Raw genomic sequence first — 14,028 nt, forward strand, 5'->3', positions numbered from 1 at the left:
CACCACCCACTCTGGCTGATAATTCTCAATTTATTAACATTTGTATATTTCATGATTGTTTTTACAAACCACACAACATTTCACAAAATTATTTAATTTACCTGCAAACATAAATTAACTACAAAACATTCTTGGAAGAGATTTTACACTCACATACACTAATGTAAATCAGATGCAGCACCGTATTGTCAATAAAATTGTGAGATCCTTTCCTTCTTAAACAAATTTTTTTCTGTTTTCTGCTGTCTAGCTTTTCTCAGACCTTTCTTCCTGTTGTTGATGCCTTCATCATATTCTTCCTATTCTGCTGCTCTTTAACTCTTCCCCGCAGTTCTTCCTAGCCTGAAAATATACTGCTTTATTGCCATACTTCTTCCTCTAAGCAGCATCTTTGTCCTTCTGTCATCCCTGCCATCCTCTCCAAACCCCTCCTTTACACTCACCAACTAGACTGGATTTAATTCTTGCTGCAATAGACTCTTACAACCATTTCCAAATTTTAAATAGCCATTCCCAGCACTCAAAATGCTTTCATCTGTAGCTGGCACACTTTACTAAGCACACTGCACTTGAATGTGGGAGGCATTATTAATGGCTATCTGACTGCAATGGAAATCTTGTTAAGAGCTGTGAGTTGGCATATATATATATTTATTTTGAAATCTAAGGTTGTTTTATTAAATAGAATGAGCTCCTTTTCATTGTATTTCCTTTCCAGAGAGTACTCTAACATCATTTCTTACTATAACAAAAATTATGATGAACAAACCTATCTATTTGCTTCAAAAACTGTAAAAAGCATGTCATTGTTTTGGTATTCTGCAGAAGAGAGTCAACAAAAGTGTCCAGGCTCTTACCAGATTCCCCAGATTATGAAGCATTTAAGTAATATTTTGGTAGGGACATGTTAACTCTTTAGCCTCTGAGTGTCTGTAGAAAAAAAAAACTTACTAAATTTGTATTTTTCTTCCAAGACCACAAGTTTACTGAATATAAAGTTTGGCTTCTCTATAATGTTAACTATCAACCTGTGCAGTCCTCAAAACTGCAGTATTATCAGCATGGGCTGTGCTCTTATCGAGATTTTTTTGTGACTAAGCACAGCCCCGAGCAGAGGATGGTGCTCTGCATAAGCTGCCACCAACGTGGATATAACTCTGGAAGGCACTGTGAGTCATAATTCCTCCCTCTGCTGTTTCTTTCTTGCTCCCTTGGAGGTAGCAATAGTTATTTGCTTGGCAAATGGCTTGGAAACCTAGCCCCTGAGTGTGTCACTTAACCACTTAGCAGCATCAGTGTGGTGCAGGAATAATGAAATTATCCTAAGTACAGAAAAGTGGGCACTATCATATGTGAAGATACGGCATTAAAAATATCCTAATCAATTCTGCCTGCATCATCAGAAGAAGACAGAAGACCACAAAATGTCTAAAGGACAAAGCATCCTAATACTCTTTTCCAATATGTTAGGTATATTAATTAATTAATTAATATATTATCTAATAAATTATTGTGCTAGTCCTTAAAGTGCTACTTGACTGCTTTTTGTTTTGATAGTGTATAGACTAGCACAGCTCCCTCTCTGTTTTTTTCCCCAATATACTGCATATTTCACAAACCATCCCATGTAGAAACTGACACCCAGAAGAACAGAAGGAGATGATGCTTTTTTTGGCTGTCTTGGCTTGCTGTGTGGGTTGTCTCACTCTCAACAAACCCACCTCTCCTCACCACCCCTTGCCCCTTCTGGAGGTAGTTTCTTCTGATTAGTGGTGGAGAAAGAAGAAAAGGTAAAAGGAAGAGAACTATAGGTAAAAGAAAGTAAGAAGGAAAAGATTTTGAAGAGGGCAAAATAGAAAAACAGGGTATTTCATTAGCATAATATAAAGGAAAAAGAAAGAAAAATTGTAATCCTTTCAGTTTCACTCAGTTAGGGTCAAATATAATTTGGTACAATATTGTAATATAAAAACAGGAGCTAAAACAGCTTAAAAGACAATACGCTGCAAGCTTTTTACTAGTTTCCAATGAATTTCTCTGAAATCCACATGAAAGCCCTGATCTTGGAAAGATTTTAGCAGGTATGCAACTTTTATGCATATGCATAGTCCTATTAATTCCAAAGGCACTACTCATATGCATAAAGAGTGATACAAGTGCTTAAGTGCTTGCAAGATCAAGGCCTTAAGGTTTCAGGAAACAAAAAGCCCTCCATTTCTGTTCGAAAACCCATCCACCTTAAATATGACAAATCATTAAGTATATCATCAAGGTACCCACTTTATGCAGACTATGAAGGCTGAACATCTATCAATGATCAATTATTTGCCTATTTACAGCAACATTCAAAAAAAAAACCCATAAAACAAAAAAAACTCCTAAATACAAACTTTTGTGATGATAAAAACGTTAAATATTAAAATTGTAGGAAAGTGATATATATTGCCTTAGAAATTGTGCTACTACAAAATTAAAAAGGAATCACGTTTAAGTAAATTTGATTTACTTTATTTTTTCACATTATTTTGTAAAAACATCAATATTTTAATACCAGTATTATAAAACAATCTTGAATATTTTTATTTTAAAAGAAGTTCTGATGTGATTAGTGATTAAGGGTGCAGCTCAATTTTCAAATTTCCAAAGAGTAACACTAATGTGTGCCAACTGTCAAAGAATAGTTATTTTGAAACTAGGTCACTTGAAGATATTTCAAACTGGGCACTCAAAGACAGAAAATTCCCAGAAACATTAGTCCATTTCTGAAAAAATCACCAGACTAAAGTATATTCCAGAACATTTACATTTTGTTTACTAAAGGCTACCAAAACTTAATGAACACAATACTGTAGTTGCCAATGAATGGTTTCAATTCAGTGGTATTTTCATGACCACCTTAGGGACAACTGAATACAAGCTCATAATAGGAATACTGACCAACTCATAGAATGGTTGTTATTCCAAAAAGGAAGTACCTAACAATGAAGTTGCTTTAATTAAGCAGCTCTTCAGTAACTTTCTATTTAAACAGTTGAATTGTGACTGTTTTAAAGTAAAAGAAAAAGGAAAAGAGTGAAAAAAATATTATAAGAGACAAAAAGCCAAACAGAAAAAGAAATGAAAACATTTAGATTCCCTGAGTGATGGAAATAAATAACAAAGCTATTAGTTTCAGTTCAAAAAGCATATCACTTATATTGTTTATTATTTCTTTGCACTATTTATTTTATCTTGAAATTTCAGAATGGGAATAGGGTGAGTATAAAGGTACAAAAGGTGGTGACTGACCTGATCTGGAGAGGGTCGGTGATTTGAATGCTGGGTCCTCCCAGGGGACCGGTGGTGATGGTGGTGGTGGTGGTGGTGGTAGTGGTGATGGTCATCATCATAGTTGTCTGCCATCAGTTTCATTCTGTTCTGTGTCTGAACAGGGAAAGGGAGACAATTCTGTTGACTGCCTTTTCAGTTCATTCCCTCTGAAGCCTGGGGCATCACCCATTGTTACAAGACAGAATACTGAGCTAGATGGACCATTTGTCTGATCCAGTAGGGTCACGCTTATATTCTTAAGTGCTGAAACTTATTGCTTGAATATAATCTTGGCAGGATCTACAGTACAGCACATACAGTTATCTTTTAATTCTAAACAATATTAACATAAATCAGATTGTAAGTCCACAAGGCTGTGATCAGTTGTGTGTGGGTGCAAAGGTCTCCCAACAGAAATCAGATGCAGAATTGGGGCCTAATTTAGAAATGAAAGAAAAGCCAGTGGAACAGACTTTGTCTCTACTGATACCCCTCCAACCCACTAAAATCACTAAATCAAATATGGTGTCAATTAACACCTCACAAATAAGATCGCATAGTACAGAATTTGGCTCCATAAATTCACTGGGATTTAGGCATTTAACAGGGCACATACTCTAGCTCATTACATTTATGTTTTCTACTGTAAACCAAGAGAATGTGGATTTTCCTGTTTCATTGTATTAAGGCTTACTTAACAATTGTAAAATCAGAGTAAAAGAACTACAAATTCTCATGTATACTAGAAGTTATACTAGCATTTACAGTAATAGTGGTGAGCGGTTATGGTGAAAACAGCATCTTGGACTACACCTATCCCTCGATTTACAAACTTTTGATTCATAAATTTTCACTACAAAAATCAATGGAAATTTATACCTGTTTCTCAATTTACAAACATATTTTCACTACAAAGAAGAACCAAACTCCGAATATCTGCTTTGCAAGTAACACACGCAAAGGAATATAGCAGTATGCAGTGTGAGGCTGACTCATTTCCCTCAGCTGCCCAACTTTCACCAGTTGATTCACATGATTCATTGTGTTCATGTTATCTTGACGGTGAGTGATATTAATTTTCAAATATCTTTGTTATTTGTGATCATCATGGGTCACACACATGAAAATGTTTCTTCAGGAGCTCTCACTAAAGCCAAGAAACCAAGGAAAGCAATATCTGTGGCTACCAAACTTTAACTTATTAAAAGAATTAAAGGTCAGCAATCGAAAAAACATATGTTTGGCAATTAACTTGGTGGCATCAACAGTGCATATGATCTTTGTGCAAAATTAAAAGATAAAAGAAATGGCAGAAATGTATGTTGGTGGAGCTAAAAGTTGCATCGAATAACAAAGGCTAGGGATGCAATAATGAGTAAACTTGAAAGACACTTAAAACATTGGATCAACAGCCATAATGAATGCAACATGCCTTTGAGCTTCCACATCATAAGGGAGAAAGCCCTGTCTTTGTTTGAGGACCTGAAGAAGAAAGCCAACGAAGAGATGCAAGCTGGGGCCACCAAAGTAACATTCAAAGTCAGTCATGGCTGGCTTGAGTGCTTTAAAGTGCATACATGTTACCATAGTCTGCGCGTTACAGGTGAAGCAGCATCTCCTGATATTCAGGCAGCTAACATTTCCCTAGCCGCACTGCAACAAATAATTGCTGAAGGTGGATAGTCTCTAAAACAAATCTTTAATGTTGATGAAATGGGACTTTTTTGGAAAAACATGCCTCTTGAACCTTTATTTCAAGGGATAAAACAAAAGCAACAGGCTTCCAGGCCTTGGAGGATCAACTGACATTACTTCTTGATGGAAATTTGGAAGGAGATGTGAAATTGAAGCCTCTCCTTGTTTACCATTCAGAAAATACGATGGCGCTTAAAGGCTTAAACAAGGCATCATTACCGTGGTCCGGCATTCTAATCGAAAGGCCTGGGTGACAAAACAAGTTTTTGTTGATTACACAACAAACTACCTTTCATCATTAATCTCTAAATATTGTGCTGATAATAATCTGGGTAATAAACATCTACTGATCCTCGATAATGCTCCCGGTCAGCCTATCAATGTCAAAGACTATGGTGGTAACATTTGAGTGGTATTTTTGCCCCAAAATACCACTTCTATCCTTCACACTATAGATCAAGGTGTCAGTGTTACATTTAAAGCATACCATCTGCAAGTGGTGATGAGGTATCACATATCTGCATTAGACAGAGAAGACAAACCAACAACTAAGCAGTTGTGGAAGAACTACAACATCAAGATTGCTGTAGAAAATATCAGAACTGCATGGAATAAAATTACTGAAAGTATCCTGAATGGTGTGTGGAGAGAGCTATTGCTGAAATATATTTATGATTACTGTGGTTTTGAGGGTGAAGTGAAAGACGTTCAAATTCTGTCATGAAACTTCCAACTCAAACAGGATTCAATGAAGTAGATACAGATAATGTTCTATCCCTGTTATTGTCACACAGTGAAGAGCTGTCTAATGAAGAATTAATTCAGCTGGATGCAGAAAGGTTATCAGAAAAGGAGGAGGAAGAATTGGATGAACCACAAAAAATTCTGGACACTAAAATACCCTCAAAAGTCTTCAGTGCATTGGAGGCAGCTACACAAATTCTTGATGACAACGACCCAAACTGAGAAGGGAGTTTAGCATTCAAGTGCCAAATTCATGAAGCCATTCAATGCTATCAGGAGTTGTACAACAGTAAAAAGAGGGCTTCAGTACAAACTTCAATTCTATCATTTCTTCAACCTTAAACCTCATTACCTCCTCCCAAACCCTCATCACCGTCAGCTGTTCCTCAACTGTCAAACTCAAAAGCTGAATATAAAACCCCAATTAAGGTGGCTGAAGTCACTACAGAGCTGTTTCCGATGATGATGCAGATGATCCCATGGAACTCGCATCAAAACCATCTTCACCACTATCTAAGAACTGAATAGTGGTAATAAATATAATAAAAAAGAAATAAAGTAGCACTGTTCTTATTTGTAGGATTGTATAGTATTGTAACATAGGTGGGAAACATACTGGGTGATTTTTTTGGGAGTCTGGAACCAGTTGGAAATTATTACACTAAAATTAATGAGAATTTCATTTTCAGTTTATGAATTTTCACCTTACAAACAGTTTTCATTGAACAATTACGTTCATACATCGAGGCATAGGTGTATTTTCTGAGGGGCACGTTAATTGCAAAGTTGTTCCTTTTACCAGGCTGTTAAAAAAATCCAGCATAAGAATCTGAAGACTGTGTAGTACAGATACAGGCACACTATGTTGATCAGTGAGAATAAATTTTAACCAGATTCAGACTCTGAAAAAACACTGAAAGATTTGACATTTCAGTTATTGACTTTGAGGTAATAAAAAAAAATAGTCATCACCAGGTAATACTAAATAAAACACTCCCTAAGGTTGATCTTACATTTATTTAATATCATGTGACACTTCAGGCTCTGCAGTCCAGACCTGGGAGGCTCACACTAAAATACTTTTATTATGTAATTGTCCAATCCAGCAAACATTTACAACTGGACACAATACTTACTACTGTCAGTAGTCATTATTTAAAATGATTTCAGTCATGCTTGATATGTTATCCAGAGATTACCTACCTACTCCGAACTAATTCAGGAACAAAAGTCAGTAGTTTTCTAAGCCTCACCCAGGTTTTGTTGGCACAATTAGAGGAGGGTGCAATTAATATAATTTAGATATGAAAATGGTATCATAGGAATCTGTACCCATGCAGTTTTAGTATTAAACAATCTACTTCAAACTTGAGTTGAAATACTGTTTGGAAACACTGCATTCTTAAATATGCAAATTAACACTTGTCATTAACAAATTCACCAACTCTTGCAATATTTTAAAGGCAGAAAATCAAGAGGTTTGTAAAATAAAACAATCAACAGATAAATACCACATGTTTTAGTACTAGAACCAAATTTTATGCATAACTCTTTTGCTAGGGAATGGCACTGTATGGGTGAGGCTGTGAATTACAGGGATTATTTAGAATAGAGACGTCTTAGTCATACTTACCATCAAAACAGATAGTATGTCAGAGCTCCCCAGTAGGATTATGTCCATACAGTTGTAATAAGGGAGAGAAAGAGATAGCCCCCCACCACCCCCGGCAGATGAGCTCTGTTACCTCAAATGGAATACCACAAAACACCCCCAGGCATTGCAGGAGCAGCCAGATCTTAGAGGCATAAAACCTCCTGGCAAACAAGTATTTATCCACTATCAATATTTTGGTAGTATATTGAGGGTCATCTCAGTGTTTCATATAATTCATTTCCCCAGAAACCGGGGAGCCCTGAAGCAGTGGGGAAACTGGCTGAGGCATGGAGGGGGTAGAAGGGTAGCCTGCTGGCAGAGGGAAGCCAGGTCAGAGAGCCTGGCTGGGGCACACACCCCTTTGGGGAGCACTGTTGGGGCTGCCTCTAGAGCTCACCAGAGTGGTGTGCTAGCAGGGCCTCCTGTCACCAATAGGGCTCTGCTGCAGCCATGCAGCTGGAGATCTCTCTTCCAAGCTCTCTCCAGTCCAGCAACATTTGTGATCCTGGCAGACCAGGGATGTTGACGGACAAGAGAGTGCCTGATGAGAGAGTTTCAATCAACAGAACAGTCCTAAAACATGGAAGGAAAAGATGATATGTGTTATCATTAAACTGCCAGAATCATTCAATAACATGACTGTAAGCATCTTAAATCTGAACCAGAATGTGGAGTTTATGCTGACCTGTAGCAGTGTACACATTTGTTTATAAGTACTGTTTTAATTATAAACTTAAAAAGAGAAGGGGAAGGGATACTGTGTCAGTATTTTTCTCATCAGCATAGCCAGAAGGGCTTACAGCCACCACAAACCCCGGGGCAGGGTCTCAGGCAGTTGTCCCTTTGCGCTGTTCCGATTGCAGCAACCCTACCCTACCAGCCCTCAGAGCAGCTCTTCAGTGCTTCAGCAGCAATTCGAAAGGGCCGGGGCCTCTGACTGCCACTAGTGCTGCAGTTGTGGCGGCAGCAGCCAGAAGTTCAGGGGCCCTTCGAATCTCTGGACCCCAATGTAATTCACCTTTTAACTTGCCCTGCCCCCCCCATAGTGTTGGGCCTGAGCATAGCATTGAATGTTTTTTGTACGATCCAGGCCATTCTGCTCCCTCCACACAAGATAAAAGGAGAGAAGCATATAACTGTGCATAATTACGCAGGAATTTCTTTCTACTCTTGAAGGTTTCATCACCTAATTGGCCATTTTTCTGACAAAACCCATGGAGCATTCAGATTTCCAAAGCATTCTGTTGCAGAACCCTGCTCTACAAAACAAATAACGCCTCCGTTGACACAGACCTGTTGACAGAAAGCCGGTCTGGACATTCCAGGAGGCCCTCTATTGACAGACTGGGCTTCCAGGACACCAGACAGCTCTGTATACTGTGCTTCCATTTTGCTGATAGAGCAGATTGCTTTTTCGATCCACTTGGCAGTTTGGCCACAATCTGTGGACAGAAGTTTTGTCAGAAGAGATCTTCCAAAAAAACTTCTGTTGACAAATCCCTGTAATCTCCACATATCCTTTCTGAAATATAGGTAGAGTATTGGCATTTATATTCAAGAAGGAAGGTCTTTTTCACAAGGATAAAAAGACGGGGAACTAATGGACAAATAATAACTCAGATACTGTAAACACTATAATATCTTTCCCTTTGGGGAAGCTCCTAAGAGTTTACTAGTCTATTTTCTTATCAGTGAACAGCCTTAAATTTCCTACCTTTCAACTGTCTCCATAAAAAATGCAAAAGCTAAACAAGATTATATATGCAATCCTGAAAGTGTCTCCTGTAATGAGGTGATGGGGATTAAGAAATGTCCTGGGATAAGAACTGTAAGTGAATGACGTAATTGTTCTAATTTGGTGCAGAAATATAAATAAACCTCTTCTAATGTTTCTTTTTTGTGAATGCCCAGTTGCAGTACAAATATGCACAAAGTAATTGTGAACATTAGAACAGGCTTCCTTTAATTTGCCTATGCTGGGAGCACAATAGTACGAAATGCGAAACGGAAATGGGAAAAAAAATCACATTCTGATCAAACACCTTAAATATTTTCAAAACAAAAAGCAGTCAAGTAGCACTTTAAAGACTAGCAAAATAGTTTATTAGGTGAGTTTCGTGGGATAGACCCACTTTTTTTTTGCTAGTCTTTAAAGTGCTACTTGACGCCTTTTGTTTTGATAGTGTATAGACTAGCACGGCTTCCTCTCTCTTAAATATTTTCAAGAATCTTGCCTTTAACTGACCTGTTAAAACTGGCCAAACTCTTGTATAGTATGTTTTGGCCTGTTAGCCCCCTGCAATACGAAGACTGAAATAACATTAAAAAATACAGTACTTCTGTACTCTACTATATTTCCCATAAGATGTTTCTCACAATATAAGAATTAGATCTTTTCTGATCTGACAGACTGAGATGGATGCGATTCTCGCTCACACACCATCAACATAATTTCAGGCAAGTTCCATTTACACAGTATTCATTCATAATAAAGTATTAGCAAAAAAGACCTTAGTATGATTTTAAGACATTAGGTTGAATTTTCAGGGCTGGCAGTTTGAATGAGAGATCCTTTTATTTATAAAATGAGCACCTTTGATACAGAGTAGTTGAAAGACAATGAACATGAAACTTTACATAGAAATATTTTCCCTGGTCCCTTAATGTGTAAGGCCAGGATTCAAAAGATAAGGTTCCTTTTCCTGATTCTACCTTGTTTCATAGTGGGACAATGACATGAATTTTAATGCCTCTGTGCCTTAATTTACCTATCTGTAAAATGGCAGTAATAATATTTCATATGTGTAAAGCATATCAAGGCTATGACTGAAAGGTGCTGTAGAAGTGTAAAATACCATAACTATTGTTCCATTTTCATTGTATAGTAACTTGCTGCTTCTATACTACCCAACCACATCATTAAGGGTAGGTTTATACTTAGGGGATGATTGACCTGCAAGCTGTCTATCTTCCAGGGTTTGATTTAGTGCATCTGGTGGAAATATACTAAGTCAAACTGTCATGGCATGGCTCCCAACCCGGTGCTCCTGGAAGTCACAAGGGGTAAGAAAAGTTGACAGTCTCCCGTCAACTTCCGACTTTGGGAGTGGTGGCAAAAATCAATTTTAGATATATTGACCCCAGATACGCAATTCTCATAGCTGGATTTGCATATCTGAAACAGATTTTATCGCCTACTATAGACCTGGCCTTATTTATGTTAATCCTGTTTTCTTACGTTAAAGTATTGCCTACTGATCTTATTACTCAGACCAGTTTTATACCATTGAGTATTTTCTTATTTCTTATTATATTGTTTACATTCGTAATATTTATAATGAAAATCAATGAAGATCGTGAACAAAAAGTATATCTCCTAGTGTTAGCCTGAATAATGCAAACTCGCCAAAACTGTTTACTCTTAAGCAGTTAATAGTTTACTGAGTAAATAAGAATGGTAGGTGTGTCTCTTCTGTATTACAGTTATGTAACGAATGAAAATGAAATTAAAAGTAGCTAACATCAAGAAACATAAGTATAATCATCTTTAACGCTTAAAAGAATTATCTTTGATCATTTAACACTATTTGTTGAGTTTTCAAAGTCACACGTAAGAAGGGTAACTGAAATTTTACCCATTTACTAAAGAATTTATGACTACCCTTGGAAGGAAAATTGACATATTTCATGTCCTCCTAAGATTCTGTGGCATTTAAGCAAGGATCTACTGAAATTAAATGAAAGTCTTTGATTGACTGGTAATAGACTCGATAGCTTAACAACAATCTGTAGTTGTAAAACTGTAATATTAAAACTGTCTTTAAAAAATACTTTAGCAAAGTAGCAATAGGGAACTATGCTTTGATCAGTCATCTGGATCAAGTTAACAACAAAACTCTCACAAATGTGGTTTAAATGAAGAAAAAATAGTAAGATTTGTTTCTAAGGGATATATAGAGATAATGTCATCCAATAGCTATTACTTACCTTTAGATTTTCTACTCCATCTCTCCTCACTAAATGGAATTTGAAATATTCTCAGAATATTTCACTACCATAGCTTATTTATTTTATGTAAGGTGGTGAGGAGGCAGATGTGAACGCTATACTGCTATGCTGCAGGCAATGCAGGCTGATGATTAAAACATGGAGTTGGAACTCTGGAGACGTGTTCTAGTTCTGCTTCTCCAGTGGACTTGTGTGACCTTGGGCAAGTTACAAAATCTTTGTTCTGTGGATGCTAACACAGATGGGGATGGTAATATTTACTCACTTTCATAAAGTACTTTGAGAACTTTACATGATCAGTGCTATAAAAGTGCAAAGTACTATTCTTACTGATTTATTAATAATAGAGGGCTTAATTTGGTCTTTTTTATTCAAGAAACTAATTTTGGAAAATAAACAAAATTCCTTTTAACTTTGAAATCTCCTACATAAAGATTGAAATAAAATAATTTTCAGTAGGTATCTCAAATGACGAACCAGAATACTTACAGAATTTGTATAAAATGATCGGGATTGGTTCAAACCTGGTCTATATACATGCAACATTAATTGCTTTTTCAGGAGTACTTGCACCCATAATACTCCAAGGCTAAAGTTGGTGGACAACCTTTAAAAAGTTTTCCTAACCAAGTCATCTGAATTCAACACTTATCAGCAAATACAATCAATTCCTTTGTCTTAGAACAGCATATTTACATATACACTGCAAACTGCTATCAACTGCAGACAAATGAAGAATCTCAAATGTTTCTTGTTTTTGCAGGACACAGAAAATGTTAACTGAGTATTGGAGGACACTGCTGCAACTGATTTGTAGCCTGACAAAATTACATTTAATTAAATACTGGACAACACACGCTTTACTTAGCTTTAAACACTTGTAAACTCCACTAACTCAATTTATTTTACTTGTCAACTGACAACCTCTTCGAAGGTTGTAACTCTGCATGAAATGAAGAAGCTTATGTAAACAGTATGTATTTATAAGCTATGGAATCCAGACTGTGCACCAACATGAAGAGTGAATATAAATGTCCATTAGATGGGGGTATTCCTGAAAGAAAGCTATGCAAGTACTTTGTGAAATAATTATGACTTTTAAAAATGAATATTATAGTGACTTCTAAGGATTAGTGAGTGGCAATAGCAGGCAGTTAAGATGGTGTGTGCAGAGCCAGATTTTGTAAAAGTTTGGCAAAACAGAAGTCCTATTTCTTATATTTATCATCTTTTGGCAAGTGTCCACTTATTGGTTTCATTTTGCTGTTTCCTAACCACTTAGTCTTGTGAGTTTCTAGGATCAAAATTTTGAGTGCATTATCACTGATTTGAATCTTTCACGTAAGTGCTCTGTTACTGAGACAATCAAATAGTAGATATTATTTACCAGCTAGATTGGACACTTCATAGGGTTCCTTCCGCATGAGTTAAATCGAGCTTTGGCAATATTTTTGTTTAATCTTCCAAATGTAGTTACAGATTTTTTGAGTATGGATTCATTGTTTGAGAGTTCACCAGGGATAAAGCAATACAGATATCCTTGAAAAGTTATAAAAATTCTTGAGACAGCTTTCAGTCTAAACTGTTGATTTTTTTCCTGTTTATGATAACACATTCCTTGGATCAACAGATGACTCAGAATAAAACCTTAACCCCTAAAATGCCACCAGTAGTACCCCATCTGAAAATAAATCTGCCAGAGGGATTTTCTTGAACTGAAGGTGGCAAATGCTCCCTTGGCAAGAGAAGGGATCACCTACTGGTGTGGGATATGAATATTTTGACATTTGACTGCTATGTTTTTAATCCAATATAAAAGATGTCATTAGAAGATGTTTGGCAACTTTACCCGCTGTGGAGATGAGGCAGTCAAGCTAGTTTGCTGGTGCCTCCTTGTGGCAGATGTTCAAGGCAGATACTCCTTAAGAGATGCATACGGAAACCAAATAAATGGCTTGGGAAAGGACTTAAAAAGAGGTATTCATTAGAGGAATGGTTCGGACTCCTATGATCAGTATGGCAGGGGGCCAACCACACATTTTTACAGCCCACCTTAAGCCCCCTGGTTGGGGAGAACTGTGCAGGAGGCAGATGGTAATCCTGGCAATGAATTTGTTAGAAGGATCTGGAGGACAAAATGGGGGAACATTTAAATCCCCTCCAGGTAATTATGGATTAAACATGGGGTTACTTGCATTGCACACACTGGCTACGTCTACACGTGAAGCCAACATCGAAATAGCTTATTTCGATGTAGCAACATCGAAATAGGCTATTTCGATGAATAATGTCTACACGTCCTCCAGGGCTGGCAACGTCGATGTTCAACTTCGATGCTGCGCGGCACCACATCGAAATAGGCGCTGCGAGGGTACGTCTACACGCCAAAGTAGCACACATCGAAATAAGGGTGCCAGGCACAGCTGCAGACAGGGTCACAGGGCGGACTCAACAGCAAGCCGTTCCCTTAAAGGGCCCCTCCCAGACACAGTTGCACTAAACAACACAAGATACACAGAGCTGACAACTGGTTGCAGACCCTGTGCCTGCAGCATAGATCCCCAGCTGCCGCAGAAGCAGCCAGAAGCCCTGGGCTAAGGGCTGCTGCCCACGGTGAC

General features: G+C 37.5%; 1 protein-coding gene across 1 annotated transcript in view; it reads right to left on the bottom strand.

Moving 5' to 3' along the window:
- Positions 1-14,028, bottom strand: part of ERC2 (ELKS/RAB6-interacting/CAST family member 2) — an 868,752-nt gene that overhangs the window by 216,334 nt on the left and 638,390 nt on the right. The window contains exon 15 of the mRNA XM_075005383.1: positions 3,289-3,423. Within this exon, the coding sequence (XP_074861484.1) occupies positions 3,289-3,423 (135 nt within the window). The remainder of the gene's footprint in view (positions 1-3,288; positions 3,424-14,028) is intronic.

Source organism: Carettochelys insculpta, chromosome 11 (genome assembly GCF_033958435.1).
Source record: "Carettochelys insculpta isolate YL-2023 chromosome 11, ASM3395843v1, whole genome shotgun sequence".
Classification (NCBI taxonomy): domain Eukaryota; kingdom Metazoa; phylum Chordata; order Testudines; family Carettochelyidae; genus Carettochelys; species Carettochelys insculpta.